The sequence below is a fragment of the Squalius cephalus genome (genome assembly GCF_949319135.1).
Source record: "Squalius cephalus genome assembly, chromosome: 6".
NCBI classification, from domain to species: Eukaryota; Metazoa; Chordata; class Actinopteri; order Cypriniformes; family Leuciscidae; genus Squalius; species Squalius cephalus.
This window is the reverse complement of record NC_137127.1, coordinates 8,202,912-8,228,590: the sequence shown is the minus strand read 5'-3', so window position 1 is coordinate 8,228,590 and position 25,679 is coordinate 8,202,912. Positions and strand designations below refer to the sequence as shown.

Genomic DNA, 25,679 nt, shown 5'->3' with positions numbered 1-25,679 from the left:
GGCCTTAAGTAACATGTTACCAATGGACTCCCCTCTGACAAAAGAAATACTTCTGCTCCTTCAGGGTAGAAATGGCTAATATTTCATCAGGTGCTGTGCCCCTTGCACTTTCCTCTTAAAATAATCAGTCCTCTCTACACGTAAATGCTAGTGACCGGATATGATAATCCATTCAATTTGTACATTGCATTCACTTTGATAGGCTTCTGTGAGTGACAGGTGTGCTGAATTACAGTGAGAGAGCTTCTAAAGCGCTGCACTGTGGGATCCTCTTATGTGTGTGTGTCTTCCAGCTGGGTGGCTTATGATAACTGAAAGATAATGAAATATGCATCGCAACACACACATGCTGAGGGAAATGTATGTTCCTAAGGAAGAGAGCAAAGAGGAGAGAGGGAGAGAAACGCAGAGAGAGAAAAGACGATTTGGTTTTTTCCCAGCCTAATGTTTTTAAGGGAAAGGATAAGGAGTGACAATTCAATTTCCTCCCCAGGGGCTAATGCAATAGGCATGGTGCAACCATCAGCGTATTACCTCTTAATGTATTTGCCGAATTATCCATTGAACTGTTACCAGTGCAATTTCAACATCCTGATCGCAGCTCCTCTGTGTTCTCTAAGCAGCATGCAATTGTAGCAGAGTTCAATAACTGTATTTCTTTATTAAATTCTGTGAATGCACTTTATCAAAATGTTCTGCCTTAGATTATTTAAGTAGTTAATTATCATAATTACTAACCAGTCAATTGCTTTTACATTGTTTAAATGAACCCAACGATAACAGCTGTTTGGGTTGACATATGTCTATGTATGTGTGAATTTTCCAATTTCATTTTCAGAAATTAAGAAACAAAGGCCATAATGACTGTCCCAGTCCTGATCCAGATGACTGTTTCGGTCACAGTCCCCTCATGGACGATCGTTTCGGCAAACTAAACGAAGAGAGTGATTTAATGTACAAGCGCTGTGGTGTAAGTACTGCTTCCTCCCTGCCTTTTTGTGTTGATCCCTCTTTTTATGTTGATGTTTACTACAGGCGCTTAACAAGAAAGAACACAGAGGCTGTGATAGCCCGGATCCTGACGCCTCATATGTCCTCACCCCTCACACAGAAGAAAAATATAAAAAAATTAATGAAGAGTTTGATAATATGATGCGAAATCATAAAATCGTAAGTAAATGCAATGTTTTTGCTTGGCTTTGTGGCAGAAAGGATACTCCCCCTCTCCCCCTTTTTTCATTGCCTCACCCTGCAACCACTGTCAGCACCTAAGGACCTTTTTAATTTTTTTTAAAGCATACTCTTTTTTTTTCTTTTTCTTTTTTGTCCATTGGAAGTGCACTTTTTTTTCTCTTTCATTTTGCAGCCCTTTTCTCTGACCCTAATAAGATCACATTGTTTGGAGTTATTAAATCCCCCCCCCCCCCCCCCTTTTTTTGTTGATACATTTCTAAAATAAGATACACTATATAAATACTATACAAGTGAAAAGTTGAATAAAACCCCCCACAAATGTTCTTATTTGATTAGTGACCTGAAATACTGCAAAAACAAACAAACAGTACAAGTGTGATGTATTTGTGGTATTTATTTTTGGAGAGAATGCCTCGATGTCCAGGTAATTGATGTGTTCATCTCAGCACTCTCCCCAACAGATCTGGAAATTGAATCTTTTCTCTCAGTGCTGTGCTCTGTTCAGGTCGTGTGATGGAGAAGATTTGCCATCGTATAAAGATGGAGCGACTATCTCACCATTTCTCCTCCACTCATTAGAACTGATTTCTTTTTGTCTCACTTTTCTGGTGGGTGGCAAAACCTGGGTTTGTTTGTTCATCTCCCAGGACAATTTCTTTAGTCCTTCCAGAACCCAGAATCCAAGCACAATCAAATAACTGAACCTTTTTCAAGTTCAAGCTAGTAATAATCGTGATCTTATTAGGTGATGACCATAACATTCTGCACCTGATAGATGGTGTCAGACGATTATTTTCACTGCACCGAATGGACATTAACAAAGCTCGAGTTATTAACATACTAATATACTCACTAACTGGCTCGCTGCACTATTAAGTGAATTGAGTGGCCTCACACTGTCCCTGCTCACACTCACTCTGGATAACTCTATGGATAGTCAGCAATGCACTGCCTGTTCCTTTGATGAAGATGCCACTGTTGCTGTCGTATGATTTCCTTCTTGTTTGTTTTTGTGTGTGTTTTAGTTGTTTTGTTTTGTGAAAACGGCCAAGTGCAGTGCTGGCTATAGCCATACTTGACTGGAGAGCTATTTCAAGAAATTTCCCAAATTTGCATGCCTTTGTAATATATCTTATCTCATGATGTTGTTTTATGTATTGAGCCTGGGTAAAAAAAATTGGTGTTCCGAGCACAGTGAAAATGACTCCCAATAGTAGAATTGTTTTCCAGGAGTATTTCTCACTTTATGCCGGCCTTTTTGGACAGCCCAAGGTGATCCGTAGATATTCCCTCCTGAGATTACATTTTTCCACCCAGCAATCTATCTCCTGTTTTCCTCCATTGTATGATAAAAGCACCAAAGCTCAGGGGTCATCTTTCACTTCTGGTAGAGGCCTGAAGATATGTGCAGTGCACCATTATGGGCCATTCTACCTGAATATCCAGGCTAAATGATTATATCGTTTCTTGTTGAGATATGACTCTGCAGTTATCTGTCTGAATGTCAATTTTGATACTGGGATACATAGATTAAATATCAGTCTCTAATGCCTCTCACATAAAGCCATGTGTGTGTGTCTCTTCCAGCCGACGGCCTTGCCCCCGCAGAACTTCTCCATGCATGTGGCTGTGCCAGTGACGAACCCCAATGCCATGTCCTACAACCCCGGGGCCTCTCTGAGCAGCCAGAGCCTGTCGGTCGCCACTGCCTCTCTGAGTGACGGTGCCATGCTGTCTCCTCCTCAGGGTTCTCTGCACAGAAACGTAGTGTCTGGCGGGCCCCCACAGAGGCCCCCCAGCACAGGCAACGCAGGTTAGTGCAATTCCCTCAACATTCTTTCATTTCTACCAGCAAAAGTGGGGCATGCACAGCTCCGTCATGGGATTCTGCTATTGTAATGGCGTATATATCAAGAGATGTGTTTTCTGTCTTATTGCTTTGCTTTTAAAATTCAATATCCAGTAGATGTTTTTTTTTCTGTCTCACATTGAGAGATCTGTAATAATGGAGAAGTAATGTTGTTTCCCAGCTTTTATGGACAGACAGGATCCGAAATTAACACCCGCCAAGCGCCAAATGCGGGTAGATTTTCCGTTTGGCGAGTAAATCTCAAAAGGCTATCCGCCACACTGGCGGGTGAATGTTCATCATACCAAAATAGTAATGTAATAAAATGTTTATTACAATTGCATTTTGTAATGTTATGATGCCCGCAAATTAGTTAAATCTAGAGCGAGCGAGCAAGAGTGCGCATGCAAACCGTGTAGCGCGTGGCAGAGAGGGAGAGAGAGACCTTGCGTGTGTGCTAGTGTGCGTGCCGTGTGTGCTTCATGAAGCGCATGTAGGACAGAGAACATCCTGATTGGCCTGTTTCGGTAAGTCAACCAATCAATTGTCAGTGTGGGCGGGCTTTTATCTCTTCTCCTGAGCCTAATTAATCATCAGTTCAGTGTATCTAGAAACAGGAGAGCCATGGCAGAGGGAGAGTGCCCCCAAAAAATTACACGAAAGTTTACCCCCTGTCTTCTAAGAGTAAAACATAATGACAGGCTTGAATTGGACTTCGGGATACCTCCCTGAAATGACTTTTTGCAGGTTGGGATGTCTGCCTACTGTTTGGCATTTTTGCACTCTGTACAGCACTTTTGGTCAAGTGCTTTACAAATAAAGTTGATTACATTTTGCTCAATATATAGATTTTTTTTTATTATACATTTCAAATTTTGCTCTGGACGATTTTTTGTGCTTGTATTCAACATAATACCTTATTATCTCAATTAAATGTACTGAAATTAATGTATATGTGACACAAAAAGGCTGTTTATTATTTTGCCCGGTAAAAAATATGCTTGGCTGGTGGATTTTTTCATCTACCAGTCCCCGTGGCAGGTGAGCCAAAACGTTAATTTCGGACCCTGTGCACAGACATCTGTATATTTCTTGTTATGCTTTGTGTTTCACAACTTCTCAGCACTAGCATGGGTGGAACGGAAGTGAGATCAATTAGTAGTCTCCTGGAAGTGGTCTCCATGACGACTGCAGGCTTTAATACCATCTGATCTTTAAGCTGGCCTGACAGCAGTGGGCTTTGTGACTGGGCCACACCAACCCAAGTGTGAAAAATGAAAGACAGACAGATGTACAGATAGTGAATACACTTGTGATGTGTTTCGTAAACATTTTTGCTGTGACAATAGATGAAAATGCAGCGGAAAGCTTTTTAGATTTACACTGAACCTTTATAAGGAACCTTGCAACCTGAAAATCCATAAATAGCTGTTTTGCATTTGGCCCTTGTGCGCCTTATACGTCTTCAAGCTGTAACACAAGTGTTAAATGCATGTTTTTCTGCACTGGACACATTAGTCATCCTTTTATCTCTGTTGCTATGTAGGAGGGAGGCTTGATCATAGTAGAGTGCAAAAACACACCGCTGCGTTGCATCGCTGCTAAATAATGTTTGATGTTCCAACAACAGCCATTACTGACCTCAACAATACCCAAACAACACTCGCCCTCCACAGGCCAGCACATGCTCTCTGGAGGTTGTCCTCGACAGTGCAAATGCTGTTTGAAATCATGATGGCAAGGTTTGATTGAGATTATCTTGTGTAGTTGACTTAGGGGAGATTCTGTGATTCAGATTTGTTTTTGTTTACATTTTTATACTTTGATTATAGTTTCTGTGAATGCTTGCCTTTGCATTACCTTTCATGTGAAATTGAAACTGAAAATGTCTGGATTCACTGGGTCAATGCAGTTGTATCCAAAATGAGATTTTATGTTAGTCTCTCACTTTCTATATAATGCTTGATGCAGAGAAGTGCAAGTTTATAATCTGTTCGAAAACAGAAAACGCTCTCAATTAATCATCATCTATCAAAGGGAGTTAGATACACACTTCGTTTGGGGTCGGCATAATTTTTTTAATGTCTCATATGCTCACCAAGGCTGCATTTATTTCAGCAAAAATACAATAAATCAGCAATATTGTGAAGTAATATTACAGTTTAAAATAACTGATTTCTATTTTATTCAATTTTAAAAAGCAATACATTTTTGTGATGGCAAAGCTAAATTTTCAACAGCCAATATTTTACATGATCCTTTAGAAATCATTATAATATGCAGATTTGGTGCTCAAGAAACATTTCTTATTATTATTAATGTTAAAAATGGTTGTTCTACTGATACATTTTTTTCAGGATTCTTCGATGAATAGAACATTTTTTTTTGTAGCAATATAAAAATCTTTACTGTCACCTTTGATCAATTGAATGCATCCTTCCTAAATAAGGTTATTAATTTCTTAAAAAATCTTACTGACCCCAAACTTTTGAACAGTATTGTTTGTAATTTAACTTATGTATACAGTTCAGAAAATGTTCGGTGCTAAAGAATAACTAGTACATTTTATTTCCTGCCAGGCGAAAGATGTCAGTTCACTTAGATAAGTAATACAATTTTCCACACTTTGAGGGAACATTCATGTCTGTAGCACAAACAGTGTATAATACACACCAAACTTTATAGTTAGAATTAAGGGTTTGTTCAAATCCCAAAGTATGAGATGAGCAATAGTTATTCTTGCCTTAGCAGGCAGTTTCACTCCTTAAAATTCTGCAACATTGAAATGTGTTTGACACACTAAAGGGAGCAGAGCTTGGCCTGTCACACACATGTACCCACACACTTGGAGATAAAAGATGCAGATGGTTAATCATCTCATTTTGTGCATCTCATTAGGTAACATGCTGCGTACCCTCACAGAGCTCCCAGTGCCAAGCGGTGTCGGCTCCAGCCCTGCGGGTTAGTCCTCTGGGGTGACTGCACCAGCTCCTGTGTCAATAGATGTTTCGCTTTGCAGGGGTTTCTGAATCCGGCTTCTGTTTTTATGATTGATATGGTTGATTTGTAAGAGAGGGTGTCTTTTTTTCAGGAAGTACGTTGCCCTCTTTCTTGGTCCTAACGGAGTAGCACCATCTTTACCCCTGTGATCAGATAAGCGGTTCACCCTCAGTCGCTTCTCCTCTGCTTAGAGTATAACTGGCATGTTACAGTAGCACACCACCCCCTTCTCTCTCTTGATATTTGGAAATCTAGGCCAAACCGTTATGAGCCAGTGATGGATGTTGAAGTGACTCTGCCCTTTATGAGGACATCAGAAGGATATTATCAAGGGGTTTTTCTATGGCTTCTCATGAAAAAAAGAAAAGATGTATATTAGCATATAACAATTATCATTCACAGAAAACCTGTGCTGACTTGTGGGTTCAGGCGTTTGATAAAGCGGGTGTAAACAGTCATGTGATGATGTAAAATGGCGCCAGCTGCGAGAGTCTCTGCCCTGCTGCTTGTGTGTACACACACTGTCAAGTCACCAAGGACGCACACAAGGTCATGTGTCCAACTGTTTTTTCCTGACAGTTACAAATACAAGGGTTGCCTCCATTCTCTAGTGGGCCGCTCTGTCTATGTCAGCTGTAGACCAGGGCTACTTTTTCAACATTACAAAGCATCCGAGCACAAGAGCATGACTGCTGGAACAACAAGCCATGAGATTCATGCTCTCTCACATGATCTTGAAGATTCCTCTTGCCCTAATTTGCTGGGGTTTTTTTTTTGTTTAGTTTTTTTTGCTGGAAATCTTAAGGCACTGATATACTTCAAACTAAATCAAAGAATTAACTGGTGTGTTGTCATTTTAAACAAAATCAGGCCAAAACAAAGTTCATTTGGAGCTCATATCGGGAGTTCAAAACAGCCTGCCAAAGCAAACTTTCTGGAAAAGTTCGCTCTCGCTGGTAAACACTTATATATTGGACAAAATGCTATATAAACAAGCATGACTTGACATACATATCCATGTCGCTATGATCAGATGCTTTCTTAACTGCTGTTTTCTAACCAGGCATTTTTTGTTGTGTGTTTATTTTGCAGCCCGTTCTCATCCTAGGGCGTCATATACTGACGCTTTTGACATTTCGTCTACATCAAACGCACATGGCACCCTTTAGCGTCAATATGAGACGCAGATAGATATGGGCCAGAAGGCGCCTCCTAGCGGTCTAACCCTAACCCTACCCCAGACCTAAACCTACCCATAACCGAACAAAGCTCTGTGCGTGTCATATTGACGCTAAAGGGTGCCATGTGCGTTGGATGTAGACGAAATGTCAAAAGCGTCAGTATATGACGCCCTAGGATGAGAATGCGTTGTTATTTTGTTATTGCGAGGAAATACGCCGCTTTCTAGCAGCGTGGGCGGATTCGGTATGTTCCCTGTGGTTATACCTCTGCTCAGGTAATTATTTTTACCCCAATCGAAGAACAAAAAGGAATTTAGTCGTGAGTATATCGAGGCCTTAAAAGTCAACCGGAAACATTAGATGTAGTGCAGGTGCAGCTTAGATGCATCTCAGCAAGAAGTTCCTTTTTGTCTTTGTGTCTGTGTGTACGAAACGGTTAACAGTTCCAGCAGCTGATTCAGACAGGCAGGTAAATAAACTCAGCATTTCCTTTAAGTCCTCGACCCCCTGCCTCCATCCCTCCCGGCCCCCTCGAGTTTCCTTCCCCCTATTGACAGGTGCATCTGTTTTCCTGGTACTGTGACAGTCCTTATACGGCTGGCGTAAGCCTGCTAAATGCCTGACCCAGCAGAACCCGGCAAGCATTCGGACCATGACATCCCTCTAAGACTGTTGTGCACAATGACCAGGCAACCTGTCATAAGCATTCTGTGGCAGTGAGAGGCAGAGACAGGTGGTATTTAACCATCTTTTTGCCAACTACACACACACTCACGCACAGAAATGCGCTTACTGAGTGCTACTGCTAAGTGTCAGAGACTCTTTTGATTGAATGTACACAGTGGGAGAAAATATTGGCTTTTGAGTCTCTTATGAGATCATGTACAGTATAGCACTCGGAGCCTTTTGGTAATGAATACCTCAGAGTACTTTTTCAGTTACATGGTGCAGAATTCATTGCTATTATGCACCCGATGCCTCTCATCAGTCTTTGAGTAATTGTCAGACATTACTGAGCCAGTCCTCAGTAGCATAGTCCCTTTGCGACAGTGGTGCAGAGTATCTCTTTAAGAATCAATATTTAGAGATTTGAAACAAGGACGTCGGTCCATATAAATGACACCCGGGCTTAGCCTATTAGTGCTATATCATAATGCAAAAATACCTACACCATTTAAATCGGAATTCAATATTTTAAAGGAATTCTAACATGGTTATTAATGTTGCCATAAAGGTATGGTAGAAAAAATACATGGAAATAAAAACACTTTGTTTGAAATAATTATATTCATAAACATTTGATTAAAAATATTATGAAATAATGAAACATATTATAATAAATTCTGACAGAATTGTGAAAATCATATATTTTAAATGTATAAAAACATTTGTAAACAAAAATGTAATTAATAAATTAATGTATTATCAGATGTTATAAAATATAAATAAAATATAATAAAACAATGTATTATACTTTTGTATTTTTGTATATGTATTATTTTATTATGAGGTGACAAAGGCCATAAGTTTAAATATATATTACATTTGAAATATTTTATTATTTTAATTGACAATTATTTTATTGACCTGTACTGTACGTTTCTAATATAACCTCAATTTTTGCTCCGAGCGGGTGAAGATACTTTTCCCATAGGTACACAGATAGCAGCAGAAGTGAGATGGGGAAGCGAAGTATAGCTCAGAGAGAGCGGGCGCAGTGGCGTGAAACTGTCGCAGATGAGTGATAGAGAAATGGAGTGTGTGAATGTGTGCAGGGATGGCTCCCTGTGCCGCTCATGGGAATGCTGTTGTTTTTGCCGTCATCGCTAATGCCAGACTCCGCCACAAGTTTTGACTTTGGGAGAGAAATGCTATGAGAAATATTATGAATGTTTAGGCTTGTTATTAATTAATGTACTTTTGTATTGTGTAGTTTATGAATTATCCATAAATAATGCATTTGCAGTTAAATTACTTTCTTTATCTGTGCACTTCTAAATCATCCAGGGCTATCATTTGGGGCTCTAGGTTTAGTCACGGCCCAGCCTAGAGTATCTGGGGTGTATTTAAAGTCCTGGACGTACAGTGCTTAGTTGACAGGGGCATTATGGGGTGTGGCAAGTAGTGTGTGCCCAGAGGTCTCAGGCCTTTGGCTCTGTGGTCACATAGCGCAGCATTTGGCTCTCTGATCGCATAGCGCAGCTGTTGTTTGTTCCAAACAGCTTCGACCAGCGTGGCTGCCTTGGAGAGGAATCACTTTAGTGCTCCTGTCAGATGGCCATTCCTTGCATATTCCTTGCATTCCTTGCATACATAGCAGGGACATCTCAGAGCAGAGCCTGCAGGAATGCAGCTCACAGCACACTTCCTCTGCTCTTTCCCCTGTGTAGAGCGACCGCATATTGCCTGAATGAGTTCAGCGGAATGCTCTGATCACCAGTTAAGCCAAAGGAATAGTGAAGAGGATCTAAACTATAATCCAAGCACATACACCAGCTCTCCTCTTCAGGGAGAAAAAAAACTTTTCATCATGTTGACATGCCCAGCTGGGGTGCAAATGAATCTTTTTGTTCGTGAAATATCAGGCTCGTGTTGTAGCACGATTCTTTCTTTTTTGAAGCAATTCGGTGTTACCTAACTATGTACAGTTGCTGGAGGTCAGGATGAATCATCAGCACTGTGAAACTAAATGGCTTAGTTTCCTCTCAGAGTTCTCTGATATGGAAGCTCTGCACGCTTCCAGCTGAATATTTGGTTTCGGATCATCTTCGTTTCAGATTTTATTTTGTTGTTGACTTGTGCGGGGAACAGAAGGCCTAGTTTCTGTCAAATTACCCAGATCTCGTTGTTGACTAACAAATCATTGGCACTGTTTTTCTGTTGATGCAAGAGAAAAATATCTCTTCCCACATGGTGGATTTTTCTAATTGAACCAGACCCGGTCTTTAGCAGTCATTATACAAAGTATAACATAATTTTATTGTTTATTTTATTTTATTATGTAATTTAATTACATATAATTGTATACATCTGTATATATTTATATTGTTTAGTTTTATTTAATATCTTTTTATATTATTATATATTTTTAAATGATTGTACGTATCATTATAAATGAATAATCAATTCTATTTATTTGCTGTACAGTTGGATAACTGAAATCTGAATGTGAAGCTCACAAGTTTAGTAGTACATTTTAAGCCTGAATGAAGCAACTGACGGCTCTTGCTTGGCATTATCAGTCCTGCAGACAGTACCCTCAAGATTTAGTTACATTTTTTGTCAATTGTCCCAACATACTTCAGCACCTGTCTTGTCCTTGTCCACCTGTTTATTTGTGTGTAAGTAAAGAAAGAAGGGATACAGCCCAGCACAAATCACTTATGGCTGAAGAGCCCTCAACTCCAGAAGGTTAACAAGTCCTTGATGCTTTGTGCTCAGTCTCCTTTGATCCGAGATATCCTTCGATCATCTCCATCTTAACAGCACCGCTTCTTAGGTCTGTCAAAGTGTTTGTGCTTCAGAATTGGATAACTGGGAGTACCGAACATGTTAGAACCTTGTGTTTTCTAATAATAGTATAGTGTTAAATATAAAATAGTTGAATTGACTTATATTCAGTGTTTTCAAGAAGCAAAGTTGCTGGTTTAGCAACTATCTTAATTTAATTAAAAGTGAAACGATATGAAGTCTTGTAAAGTTAGATGTGCTTTCATCATGGGATCGCAGAAGTGTGGCTGATACATTAGAAGATCAGATCCCACACATTCAATTAGATTATTGCAAACAATTTGGCACTACTAGTTGAAGTGTTAAAGACACCTTGTTCAAGCTGACAAGCGCAAACTCTCAGCTTTTCAGATTATGCCAAAGTTCACAATGCTTGATCATGCACAAATAGGAATTGATGCAAACGTAATGTTTCCAGAAATACATGATACGTGTTTTGATGAGCACCAATTAGCAATCTGATGAGCCGATCTTTGAGGCGATCTCGATTTCAGTTTTGAGTACAACGCAGCGTACACAGATGTGCTTTTGGGCCGTTCGGGACCGTCTCTGTTTGTTTGGAGTTGTATCTCTGTTATGCAATGTGCTTAGAAGCTGCACAGCTTTCTTCATTAATGCTGAGGAATTATAGGCTGGTTCCTCGAAAGAGCGTTTATGTGCCAGTTACTTTACTATATCTTGAGGTCCACGGCGCCATCCCGCTCCAGTGCTACCGGCCTTTTTTTCTTTCTTTTTTTTCTCAGATTCCTCATGGAGGCATAACAAATTATATTTATTTTTTGTACAAAAGGGTTCTCCAAGTAAAATATGAATTGGATTTTTTGGCACCAGCAGTTGGAACTCTTTTCCCAGCTCACATTGTTCCTGTGCATGATTTCTGGAGCCAAAACAATATGGCTGCGCCCGTTAAAGAGGTACTGTTCAGCCTCATTAATTAAGACTATAATTAGAATTTGGACTCTGTTCCTCTTAATCTATTAGGGAGGCGAAGCTTTGATTCTGAAATCCATTAGTCTTTTCTCATTCATGCATACTTTGCCCCTTTAAAGACACCATGTTGCTCAAGGTAATGATGACTTATAAATGGTTAGGACTTTTCTGGTGCTTTTTATCAAAACATCCTTGCTCTGAAAAGAAACAAATTATTTGTTTTGTAAAAGCGGGTCATTATGTAACCATGCTCCCAAAGGATCATGCATTACTCAGAGCTGAGCGAGAGACTTATTTTATGAGGGTAAGCAGCATTGTTCAAGACAGCAATGTAACAAGGCATTACTCTTCTGTATTATGTGTTCATTTAGGAATTGTGACACTGGGTTCACTCTGTTGGGTATGAGAGGATTCAATGCGGGACTTACATAGACATGGTGTTTCAAGTGCAAGAGGGGTGGGGACACTGCTTACAACTCAGAATGAGAGCAGCTTATGTCTCAGTAGGGCCTCAGTTACACATTCCGCCTTTTTGAGAACAGGCGCCTTTTACAGAAATTGGGAGCATTTCAACGTAATGATATCATCCTCCTTTTGATCATTATCAGAGTAATGCACTGGCGCTGTGTTTTTTTTTATTTTTTTTTACAGTAATTACAAGATATTTTCCTCCCTCTCACTGCAGGTTCACACATTCCAGTGCTCACATTCATCGTATATTTCCTGTCAATTGAATAAACATTCACAGTACCATCAAAAAAATGAAGACGCATTCTTTATTAAGTACTGTTTTCCTCATTTAGAATAGTAGCCTTCAAAGTCATCAAAGTATTACATAATGCAGATTATATTTATGCATTTCATTTTATATATATTTATATATAATTATATGAAACGCTATATATATATATATATATATATATATATATATATACACAAACAAGATATCTGTAAGTGATTTAAATGTGTTATTATATTTCTGTTTGTCCTTATGTATGCAGTATGTATTGCTGCTTCCACTTGTGTTGAATTATTCCTAATTTTCTTTGTCACTTTGGATAAGAGCATCTGCAAAATGAATAAATGTTAATGTTATACTTGCCAAGTTTCATGAAAGGTATTCATTTGTCCCAGACAATTGATGAAACAGCTGATGCAGTGCTTAAGCTTTTAATTACAACCTGCAAAAAGTTTGCTTTTGTTTGCTATTCCAAGTTAGATGGGTGATATTCATTGAGTTTTATAAGTTAGTGAACACACATAACTGCATGCCGATTTAGCTCCAACTGAAATTCTCTTACAATCTGAGAATAAAATCTTGGAAGTTGTCTGAGATGTGAACTGTTGAGTAGTGCACTTGCACCGGCATGTTATGTGCGGGTGATCCTAGTTCAAATCTCGCTCGGATCATTTTCCGAAGACACTGTTTACTGTCTGATTATGAGTATTTCTGTCCATAGATATAACCAAAAAAAGAGCATTACGTGTGTATGTCCCTCTCAGCAGAGGTGTGTTTTAACAAGAGACACAGTAAGTGCAGGTCTCTGCTCTCTGTCTCTCAGATGATGGCCTTCTATCTCGCTGTCCCACAGCAAGCACCCACAGGAAATGAGCATTGGGTGGGGGGCAGAAAAAGCCTCATGACTAACATTTAATCAAGCTGCTGTTCAATGTTGTTTTCGTCAACGATGACGATAACGAAATGATTTCGTTGACGCACCTTTTTTTTATGACGATAACGCAACGATGACTAGCTAAAAATGGCTCTAAGGTGACTAAAACATGACGAGACGTTTTCGAGTTTTCGTTGACGAGACGAGACGGAACGAAAATGAATATAAGTCTGACGTTCACAATGCATGTCATTTCTGCCTATTTTGCGTGAAATCTGTCTGTTTTGAGCTAAAAATGTATCGGCAATGCTGCCGCTTCCTATCCTTGTTTTGGGTACGCCCACCACCCGGCTGCTATGAGGCGCCGGACTGGACAAAAGCGAAACAAACTGCGCGAGCGAGCGACAGTGCACGAGAGAGACCGAAAGTGCGCGAGAGAGACCGAGTGTGTCTGCGCACGAGAGAGAGACCGAGTGTACACGAGAGAGACCGAGTGTGTCTGCGCAAGAGAGAGAGACCGAGTGTACGCGAGAGAGACCGAGTGTGTCTTCGCGCAAGAGAGACCGAGTGTACGCGAGAGAGACCGAGTGTGTCTGCGCACGAGAGAGAGACCGAGTGTACGCGAGAGAGACCGAGTGTGTCTTCGCGCAAGAGAGACCGAGTGTACGCGAGAGAGACCGAGTGTGTCTGCGCACGAGAGAGAGACCGAGTGTACGCGAGAGAGACCGAGTGTGTCTTCGCGCAAGAGAGACCGAGTGTGTCCGAGCATTAGTTTAGTAGGCTAATTGGTACAAAGTAATATAGAATTATTATATAACTTAGATTATAACATAAATTATTATTTAACTAATTAATAAAGCCACAATTGCCAATGTAAGAATGTTTTTATTCCTGGCTTTTTTGGAGTAAAACAGTGATTCCACTGTTACCACTTTATCTGTGTGTAATGTAGTAGCTCAAAGTTTTTTGCTGTTTAAACTGTAAACCATTCCTTTATTACTGTGATTACTGGTGAAAATAGCCATTGTGCTGAAATTTTAGAAGAGCATCAATTCATGGAAAAAATATAACTTGAAATATGGGGATAAAAGGTTTCTGCCCAATGCGACAATGAAGTACAGCTTGGCAGCACTGCATCTCCATCAATGAGAAAGTCTATGTTATTAAGCAAAGGTTTTAAGGTTAACTGTTGTTTTATGAATTGCAACACTTGCTACAACCTGTCAAACCTAAGCCCATTTCCAATACTTTTTAACCTAAATTAATTTGTAAAAGACTACTTTTTTTTCTTTTTTTTTTACTAAAATTGACTAAAACTTGACTAAAACCTTTTTGCGTTTTCGTCGACTAAAACTTGACTAAAACCTTTTTGTGTTTTCGTCGACTAAAACTTGACTAAAACTATCAAGTTTATAAGTGACTAAAATGTGACTAAAACTAAAAAGCATTTTCGTCCAAAAGACTAAGACTAAGACTAAAACTAAAAGGGCTGCCAAAAACAACACTGCTGCTGTTATTGAGAAAACACATGGAAATGACACTGCACTTTGCTGTATGCACAGTTCCAAACAAATGGAAATGAAATGGACGAAACCAGAAGACATTGCACTTGTTTGCCTGATGGTTGTAGTTTAGTTGCTCAGCATTTTTCATACTGACGAGAGCAAACACTGAAACAGAAACCTTAGGGGCAATTGTGCTTTTGGGTTTGAATGTCGGCCAATTGTAATTCCTGTGTTTGTCTTTGGAGGTTACACATTGTGTGAGTAAATGACCTGTGATTGTTAGAGAATATTTCAGATGGTTGTGTGAAGGAACTTGCTAACAATGTGAGCCAGCAGATGGTAGAAAGACATCTTTGTAAAACTCTGAAGTTCACATGAAACCAGAAACCCGCAATATATATAGTATACGGGTGTGAGGTCAGTCAGGTGCAGACTTGATGGATTAGCCTGTTCGTTCTCATGTGATGACATCATTCGCGCACAAACTTTTCAGTATTTATTGTTGATGTTCAACAGACTGCCGTTCAGTCACACTGGGTTCCTCTCATTGTGCTTTTTGGGGTCATTGCCGCATGTGCAAACATTTAACATGCACATTTTGAATGCATCCCGTTTGCTCTAGCTCAGCAGGAGAACGTTCCAAATAAAAGTGTCTGTAATTCAGTTTCGAACTAGGAATGGCATACCGTCGACACTCCACCAAAGTTTTAAGATTTGTTCTCCAAAATGGCACTTTAATTGCCTTTGATAGTAGTGAATGGCTGCACTCAGTTGTAATGACTTCAGCCATTCCTTCTTAAAGAGCTCAAGTCACACTACATTTGTTAAACTGAATTGCTTTTCTCATCCTGGGACACACGAAAACAGCATTGTACACCAACAGAACCAAAGGCTCATCAATTTCAAAATTTATGTTTTATTTTCATTAATGTGTGGGATAATTACTAGAACTTTCCCAGAGGGTCGGGAACACTTAACGTTGCGTGCTATGAGATTCTACGACTGCAGCTGGGAAATGGCATGTCGTCCGATCGACTGATAGCTGTTGGGGATTGGTTGATTAGAGCACAATCCCATGATGCTTTTCGCCCATATGTGTGTCTCAGCAGGAAACGGCTTTGTTAACCCGAGGGGCTCGCCGGGGCTTCTGGGTACACCCAGCGGGAACGGACTGGGTAAAATCATGCCTGCGAAGTCACCGCCGCCACCGGGGGGCAACATGGGCATCGGTAGCCGCAAGCCAGACTTGAGAGTCGTCATCCCCGCATCCAGCAAGGGCATGATGCCACCGCTGGTGAGTATAAAAGAATTGATTCTACATTCACACATCCACAAGATTGTTGCTCCAAATCAATGTTGATCAGCACGCGCAAGCGTTTGAGTGAAATTATGGTCTTTAGATCAGTTCGCTGACAGTGAAATTAAACTGAAACGGTGTCAGCTACACAACAAGCTGAGCAACGGAGCGAAATATCTGAAATATCTGAGATCCAGGTACCCTCACTCCTTCTATTATTCATCTAGAAATTAGAGGGCCTCTCAAATGATTATAATTAAGGTGCAGAGAGCTCTGGCCACATTCAGCACCTGAGGCTGTACCTGGCTGTCAGCCTCATTAATCACTACAACATAAAATGGGAAGCAGAAATAAAGAATATTATTATTATATTTAAATATGGTCAATAATTAGTTCGTTTCAGCTGCAGAAGCTGCGCGGGTTTCTTCTACAGCACTGCGCGCGTACAGAATCTTGTTTGGTAAATAGAGTTGGGGTTACGCAGGGCTCTCTTAGCTCAGTGTAAATATACATATGCATACGAGTGTATGGAATACCACGCCAGCATCTGGAAGCGGTACAGTTTCTTACCCACCATGAATCAAAACAAATCCCACATGCCAAGCTCGTGGCATCTGAAGTCATCAGTAGTAAGAAGCCCAGAGCATTATTCATTTGTGTACATTTGCGTTTATGGTGAGTGTCCTTTTGTTATATGTGTGTGTGTGTGTGTGTGTGTGTGAATGAACTGCCTCAGACAGACAGACTAAGGCAGAGCCTGTGAGAGTGCCTGCAGACAGGCTGTCATTAGAACATAATGGTATTAAATTAATCACATCGCAGTGTGACAGAGTGGGGATGAAGGCTTAATCAGAAGCCCATAGTGTGAGCCAGATAATATCTTGTCGCCCTTGTCGTGTCTCCCCACTGTTATTGATTGAGTGCTGGTATTGAGACAGCACTGGTCTGGCACTACTGAGAAGAAAGCTCAGCGTCCTCAATACTGTACAACTCCATGCTGTCAGCTGGCTTCGAACAAAGGGATATATGCATATACATATGCAAAAAGAGACACCCTAATGCCATAAATAAGTTTTTTTTCTTTCGGAAGTGAAAAAGAAGAAGACGACAACTGGTTACATTTGGGCCAAAAGTATCGAGATAAACTGTGAATTACGGAGTTGACTAGCACATTGCAAATATATTATGAGAGATAGAGAACAGGGGAAACAAATCTAGGTTTGCAATTTGGAGTTGCTGTGCTATTAGCTCGAAATAAGTTGTACATTACTATTTTTAATGTGTTTGAAAGAAGTCTCTTATGCTCATCAAAGCCTGCATTTATTTGATAAAATATACAGAAACAGTTATATTGTGAAATATTATTCAAATTTAAAATCGTTTTCTATTTGAATATAATTTAAAATATGATTTATTTCTGTGATGCAAAGCTGAATTTTCATCAGCCATTACTCAAGTCTTCAGTGTCACATGATCCTTCAGAAATCATTCTAATGTGCTGATTTATTATAAATGTTGGAACCAGTTGTTCTGCTGTTTTATAATGATTTTTTTTTTTTTTTTTTTTTTTTAGGATTATTTGATGAATATAAAGTTTAAAAAGAACAGCATTTATTTAAAATAGAAATCTTTTGTAGCAATATACACTAAAATTTTGGGGTCAGTCATTTTTATTTCGGTAACTTTTTTTTTTGGAAAAACCCCAACTTTTATTCAGCAAGGATGTGTTAAATTGATAAAAAGTTATAGTAGAGATTTATATTGTTAGAAAATATTTCTATTTTGAATAAATGCTGTTCTTTTTAATTTTTTAGACATCATTAAATCCTGAAAAAAGTATCACAGGTTCCAAAAAAATATTAAGCAGCACAACTGTTTCCAACATTGATCATAATCAAATCAAATCAGCATATTAGAATGATTTCTAAAGGATCATGTGACACTGAAGTTCAAAGTAATGATGCTGACAATTCAGCTTTGATTGCATAAATAAATTACATTTTAAAGTATGTTAAAATAGAAAACCATTATTTGAAATTGTAATAATATTTCACAAATATTACTGTTTTTAAAAAAAAAAAAAATTCTGTATTTTTGATCAAATAAATGAAGGCTTGATGAGCATAAGAGACTTCTTTCAAAGACATAAAAACTAGTAATATTTCCAAACTTTTGACTGGCTCTATATATTGTATGCATTTATTACAACTTATTTCCAGCTAATTGTCTATATATATATATATATATATATATATATATACCTGTATATATAATTTATCCAATTCAATTTATATAAATTATAAATAAATAATATTTAAAATGCATTATTATATTACAAATAAATATTGCATGCATGTTAAAATGTAACATGAAGTTCTTAAATTCTTAGCTACATTTTCTCGCTCTCTTTTAACCTAGTGTTTACTATTCCACTCTGGTAAATAATCAATTAAATCAAGCGGAGGACTGAGCCAATGAAAGCAAAATGATTGATGGAGCTATTGGAAACACAAGCTCATGTATGGATGAGTGTCTGAGGTGAAGGGTTAAGCACATCCTAGCTGTGAGGTCAAGCTTCTCAATGATTTGTTTTTCCCCTAAGGACTTAAAAACCCCACTACTTTTCTCCCTCACTCCACTATTACTCTCCCTTTGTTTAGCATTTCACACCTAATTGCTGTGTTGTACAAACCACATGGCCATGAGGAATGAAAATATTGTGTATTTAGTGCCAACAAATTTGACTTTTCATTTGAATTTGACTCCAAATTTGAATTTCCAGTTTTATTGCAAGTAACCTGAGGCAGCGTTCGGTTCACGCTTTAGTCTCTGAATTTGAATAAGTTAGTTTAAAGGCACGTCCTGGTGAGAACGGGGGTTGACCCCGCTCAGCTTAGGTGTGCCACCTGGCTCTTTACTGACAGCTTCGTCTGCTCTTTTCTGTTGGAAGCAGTCGGAGGAGGAAGAGATGGAGTTGGTGAGTTTCACAGAATGCCTTTGGAAGACTGATACAGGGTTCAGTTTGGTTTTAAAATCACACTGCTTTAACTAGCAGAGCCACACAGCTTAGTGAGATGATTCCACTGCTTGCGTAAAGATACACTAAAGCCAACCTTGAACTGGATAAACTTGTGTGGATGTCTGGTCTGCATTGTGTGTGACTCACACTGCATGTACTGAGCCTTTTTAAGGAAGTTTGAAAGAGCCACAGTATGTTCCGAAATGTACGTGTACGTGTGTGTGTGTTTGTGCTAAAGAAAGAGTGTTGTGGGTGTATTTGAAGAAGAAAAGGAAAATGATGAATCCACAGAATCCCCAAAGATGCAATCATTAGTAATTATTTAATATTTGCCTAAGGCCTCACCAATAAGTCTGGTATCAGCTTATTAAAGCAACATAAAAGCTTTGATCAATCAAAGCAACGTTTTAAGAAACACAATCCACATAAAACATGTTCTAGCAGTCAACATATTTGAGTATTACCCAAATTCTTATTCTCTTGTGTTTCTTGTTTTTTTGGCCTGGGCAGTGATTGCTTTATGATGATGATGTTGTTAAAATGGAGTTGAGTCCAAAATGATGACATCAGTTGAGGAGAACGCCAAATGCTGTCAGAGAACATATTTTCACTAGCAAATGAAACAAATGTGAATGCATTTTACAATATTGAAACACTGCTGTACAATATTGAAAGACCACTGTTCTGTAGCGTCTACTTTCCACATTAGTTGAGAGACTATGCAATGTCCATCTCAAACTCAGTATGTAGATTGAATATTCATCTACCTCAGCTAATGTAAAACTGAGCAAAATTGCTTTGAATTAAATATGCTTTTTTAAGTTATTTTTCTCTAAGTGTGTGTGTGTGTGTGTGTTTGTGGTTCAGGTATACCCTACGTTATGGGGTCAAAATGTCCTCACAAAGATGGCAATATCCTAAAAGTTTTTGGTCCCCATGAGGAAAACAACTTATAAATCATACAAAGTGATGTTTTTTGAAAATCTAAAAATGCAGAAAGTTTTCTGTGATGGGTAGGTTTAGGGGATAGAATATACAGTTTGTACAGTATAAAAATCATTATGTCTATGGAATGTCCCCGTAAAACATGAAAACCCAGTATGCGTGTGTGTGTGTTTGTGTGTCCGCACACTGCATGTCCACACGTTTGGCTTGCGGTGACTACTTTATTTCACTGCATGCTGGATGCTATTTGGATTTACCTTATTCGGTGCATTTCAGATCCAGTAAATAAACTCTCTTTAATATCAGTAATATTAATATCAGTTGTGTCTCCTAGGCAGCAGTGGCATTAAATGGAGTGCAATTTAAAGTCTGTTGCCTCTCATTTTTCTCTCAAGAAAAAGACCAAATTTATCTCATGTGTCTCAAACATCTTGCTTTATCAAGATAGTCTTCAATCAAACTCTTTTCAATGAACTCTAATTCTACCATTTCCTAATAATTGTATAGCTCTATACTCTTAATATGTCAACCATTGTTTTTTAGTTTTAAGGTATTTTAGTAGAAACATCTTAGACAAACCTGATTATTTCATAAGAGAGTTTGGTTTTTCTTGTCGATGACTGTTTGTGTGTGGATTTTCTATATTATTGTGCTTAAGTCAAACACAGGTCACTGTATATTCCTTAGCCAAACTTTGCAGTGAACTTGTTTACAGATATACAGGTATACCACATGTTTAAGGCATTCTGTAGTGTCTTATATTGACCAGGGGCTTCTGAATTAAAGCTGTTTAACTAACAGCATCCTGCAAAACAGTTTGATTTCTTTCTAGAATGAATCTGCAGCGCCTCTTATTGGTGTAAAATGGTATTACCAAATAATTTCCACCAAACCACGCTATTCTAATGACAGTGCTTCACATGGTTGGATATGCATGCATGTCTGTGATGGGATTTCTATCTCATTAACTTTGTGTATGTGGTCCTGTGTGCAGAACACTCAGAGGATAAGCAGTTCCCAGGCTCTGGCCACACCAGTGGTCTCCGTCACCACCCCGAGTCTGCCACCACAAGGCCTGGTCTACTCAGGCATGCCCACTGCCTACAACTCTGGTGAGTATAACACACACACACACACTACAATAATTGTAATGTATTCATTCATTCAAGGTTTGATTTAATTCATCTATGAGTGGCTTGATAAAAAGAAGAAGACCCTATGTTTCATGACACCATCCAGCTCTGAGCTAAATAATAAACATAACACAAATACTTGAAAGGCTCTACAGTGTGAGTGCAGAGGTGATTGAGTGACTCATAAACTCTGTTGTTGATTGTTGTGTGTTGTTTTGCTCTAGAATACTCCCTGAGCAGTGCTGAGCTCTCCTCTCTGCAAGGCTTCGGCTCTCCAGGGCTCTCTATAGGCTCAATGTCGGCATGGCAACAGCATCAACTGGGCCAGGCAGCTCTCAGCTCGCTGGTGTGAGTAACATAGATGTGTGCAGTCACACACAAGCACACACACACAGGTTTGCAGAACACTAACTAATGTTAGTGGGCATGAGGTCAAATGCATTCTTAGTTGCCATACTGTTTCACTTTTTATTTTGTAGAGAGTGGAATGAAAGGATGGATGGATGTCCAGGTCATAATTCACTCTAAAAATGTAAAACCATATTTTGCTTAAAACTGTAGTATTTTTATTTTATTTTATAACACTAGATACAAACCAGTGCCATGAGGTTAGGGTGGGACTATGTGTTTGGCTGATTTGTGTTATGTTTTCCTGAAAAAAGATCTTAATATCTTGTCATTGTGCTTCTCAAGTAAATGCATCTTGTTTTAAAGATGTGCCGTTTTTTTAATGGAAAATACTGAGCCAGAATATTTTTCTTTTTCTTTTTTTTTTTTTTTTTTTTTTGCCCAAAAATTACACACTTCGCTTTTAGAGAAAATGAGACAATCTATCTTTTTTGGACTTTAAGGTTTTTATGATGGTATTTATACCCATTTAAATAATAATAATTAAAAAAAAATTAATAATAATAATGGGAATTAAAAGACATCAAGACACATAATGGCAGGGACAACATGCTTAATTATTATGAAAGTAATGTCACCATAAATCTTAATGGTCCTAAAATTGGCTTCTTTTTCTTTATGCAATTTATTTTTCTTTTCTTTTTATAGATAGATATATCAAAGTCTCACTGTAATTGCAGAGTGCATTGCTCACAGACAGAAAAAAAGAATCTAAAAAAGAATCTAAAATGTTTCCAGTGCCCGTGAATGAAATCTTTCATTTAAGCGCAGTGGTTGTGCCATCAAAACATTAGTGAACTGTTTTTGACACATTCTGCCAGGCATGCTCTAATTAGATACCACCCTCTAAAATGATTCAGGTGCTGTTATTGCTGCAAGCGCCATTGAGTAAACAGATGGAGGGTGGGATATTATTATTATAGGGCTATCTGGGTCTCTGTTTTAGCGTCACGTAGTTCATATGCATATACAAATGTTTTATGGGTAAGACTTTACATTAAGGTCTCAATTGTTAACATTAGTTACTGTATTAACTAACATTACCTAACATTTTTTACAGTATTTATTCATCTTTGTTAACATTGTTGTTCATTGTTTGTTCATGTTAGATCACAGTGTGACATTAGTTTCATTTTAATAATGTATTAGTAAAAGATTAATAAATGCTGTAGAAGCATTGTCCATTCTTAGTTCACGTTAACTAATGTGAACAAATGAAACCTCATTGTAAAGCGTTACCGTTTTATACACTTGTACTAATTTGTCATTTTGTAATTTCCACTCTTTGTTCAGAGGTGGCCACTTACCTCAGGGCTCAAATCTTTCCATCAACACCAGCCAGCACGTCAACATTAAATCGGAGCCCATCTCTCCTCCACGTGAGCGCGTGACCCCGTCCGGCTTCCCGCCCCAGCAGCAGCAGCAACAGCAACAGGCTCCCTCTGGCCGTCCCGACATGGGCCGCTCGCCCGTCGACAGCCTCAGCTCCTCCTGCTCCTCTTACGATGGAAGCGACCGAGAGGATCACCGGCCTGATTTCCACTCTCCCCTCGGCCTGGGTCGACCCCCCGCCGCCGGGGGCGAGGAGAGAGAGAGCCCCACGGTCAAGCGCATGCGCATGGACACCTGGGTGACATAAAGATGTCTGGAGCTTGACAGCCAGTCAGTCACACGCAGGGCTGGGCAGGGGGAAAGGGAGAGAGGAGTGACAGCAGGGAGGGTCATTATTGTTATTATTCTATTGATATAATTTAATGTCATTTCACTTTTTTTTGTAAGTAGGTGGATGGGGAGAGAAATCAAAAATGTCCTGACATATCGAAATTGAACAGATGTGAGGAGAGAGAGAGAGATAAATTCTCAAGTCGAGCAGTCAGAATGAATGGTGTACTCAAAAAAACAGGTGTTATCAGGTACTTGATGCAAATTGCATTGTGCGATAGTCCAATGTATGAAGAAAACATTTCGATAATTGTTGTCACTGGTGCAGTTTGACACTTGTAGCTGTTTTCGCTGTTGAATTTGCAAACAATCAAAGAAAGTTTAGGGGCGGCTTTCTGTCCGAAGGCTCCTGCCTGTTGGGCTCATGTATTAAACAATCTGTATCTGCACTCGCCCTTATATGAAGTATGTCACTTATTAATTTATTTAAAGATATTTGATGATAGATTTGGATCAGTTTTAAGAGGGAAGGCTTGTATCTAAAATGATATCACATTTCACCTCAGTTCAGACATTAAGTCAAAGAAATGAAAATGTCTCTAAATTTATAATGGTCAGCAATTCTTTTTTTTTTTTTTTTTTTAACAAATAGGAAGAGAAAAGGTAGTCGTCATTGTACATTCATGCAGCTCCAACAACTCAATGGTAACGCAAGCCAAAGCCTCTATGTAATTTTGTCGTACTGTAGGTTGGGAATTTTCAGCATTTCTCTCTCGATGTTTGTTTCATATTAGTTCTGTCATAGTGTGCGTTGTTACAAACCTTGGAAAACGATTAACATGCAAAGCAGATCTTGAAACGATATCTAAAGCCATGAACACTTGCTGTTCTGTTTGTAAATTAAAGATTTGAGCCAAACCTTTTTTTTTTTTTCTTTTGTTATGTACATAGCAACTTTAATATATATCACTTTTGGTGTAAGTACGTATGTATTGTACCTTCACCAGATTCAAGAAAAAGTATATTTTTGTGGATTACTGCCAAGTTTACAAGGCGAGATCCTTATTAAGTAGAGTATTCACTGGTTAATATTTACTATTTTGTTAACTATACTGTACTTTCTTCAAATCTGACTATTACTGGTAATAATCAAAGTGTTTTTGTTTTTTTTTCCTGTTTTTTTTTTCTTCCTAGAAGGTCGTTTTCGGGTCGTTTACCCTTTAATGGTGGTGAATGTCTGTCCATAAGAAATTGTAACAACAGAGCTGGATGATTCAGGCTCAAGTGTCTATTTTGTTTTGTAAAACGATACTCGTCATGCTAAGAAAAAAATCTGATTGCATTTCTTACAACTGTTTTGTGAGGGATTAGCCTGCAGCTGCTGAACACACTGCCTACTTTAACCCATCACGGCTTAGATGCACTATTCATCGATATCCAGTACAAGACACATTTCTCTTTACAGACGTTCCCACAGTTTGTAAAGAAAGCTCATTTTGTTGAAATTCCTCCGAAATTGTAAATACCATATCTTTAAGTAACCCTACTTCACACATACATGCATACTATGTACAGAACACCTTTCAAGTTCTTTTGTGAATTGGCTCATCTACAGATTTCCTAATGTAAAGGAGACACCTTAAGGAGGCATCAGTTCTGTATTGCTGGACAAGAGGGGGTGCTGTAGCTTTCTCCGGCGTCGCGTTTCGCTCTGTGTGCGCATATCTCCCCGTCGCGGGGCTCTTCATGTGTGGCTGTTTGTTTGTGGCCTCTGGCTTGCATCACACCTTCTGCCCCTCAGGTGGCAAAGCGTCAGGGGATTCAGCAGCTAAAGATGGAAATACTAGACAATGCAAACAAGCTTGGACATGATATCTGTACTGGATTGCACAAAAAGTTTGTATGTTCAAGTTTGCCATGGGATGCTCTCCTCTTCAGATTTGTTATGTATTCGGTCAGTGTGCGCGTCCTCCCTGCCCTCTTGAGCACCACAGCAACTGGCAATAAGCTGATGTTAATCTATGCAGTCCCCAACCCACACATAGCCAGGAGCACAAAGCATTCACATTGAAAGTGGAAAAATAAAATAAAATAAATTGAGAGAAGAAAAAAATCAAATCATGCATATTGTACTATCACATACCCATAATCATACAATGTTGCCTAGTTGATGAATGAGAAAATGACTGTTAACCCTTTCTCCTTAAGTGCTTGCATATTAAAGAGAGAGTTCACCCACAAATTCTGTCGTCATTTACTCATCCTCAAGTCATTCCAAATTTCTATGACTTTTAACACAGAAGATGATATTTTAAAGAATGTTTCAACCTTTTTTTTTGCAATTACAGCTAATGGGGCCCAAAACAAATATCGACCCCATTGATATTCATTAATTGAATTCTCATTTTTGGGTGAACTATCCCTTTAACTTTA

The 25,679-nt window shown here is 38.9% G+C and overlaps 1 protein-coding gene across 31 annotated transcripts in view; it reads left to right on the top strand.

The window, feature by feature from the left end:
* Nucleotides 1-25,338, top strand: part of mef2aa (myocyte enhancer factor 2aa) — an 87,551-nt gene extending 62,213 nt beyond the window's left edge. For 4 of the 31 annotated variants that reach the window (XM_079873518.1, XM_079873496.1, XM_079873507.1 and 1 more), the window contains 8 exons: nucleotides 839-970; nucleotides 1,036-1,170; nucleotides 2,782-3,007; nucleotides 15,889-16,076; nucleotides 19,030-19,056; nucleotides 21,038-21,155; nucleotides 21,401-21,524; nucleotides 22,878-25,338. In XM_079873518.1, coding sequence (XP_079729644.1) covers nucleotides 839-970; nucleotides 1,036-1,170; nucleotides 2,782-3,007; nucleotides 15,889-16,076; nucleotides 19,030-19,056; nucleotides 21,038-21,155; nucleotides 21,401-21,524; nucleotides 22,878-23,223 — 1,296 coding nt within the window. In that variant the 3' untranslated portion in view covers nucleotides 23,224-25,338. The remainder of the gene's footprint in view (nucleotides 1-838; nucleotides 971-1,035; nucleotides 1,171-2,781; nucleotides 3,008-15,888; nucleotides 16,077-19,029; nucleotides 19,057-21,037; nucleotides 21,156-21,400; nucleotides 21,525-22,877) is intronic. The other 27 variants (XM_079873499.1, XM_079873497.1, XM_079873498.1 and 24 more) reach the window with 17 other exon arrangements.
* The last annotated feature ends 341 nt before the right edge of the window (nucleotides 25,339-25,679 follow it).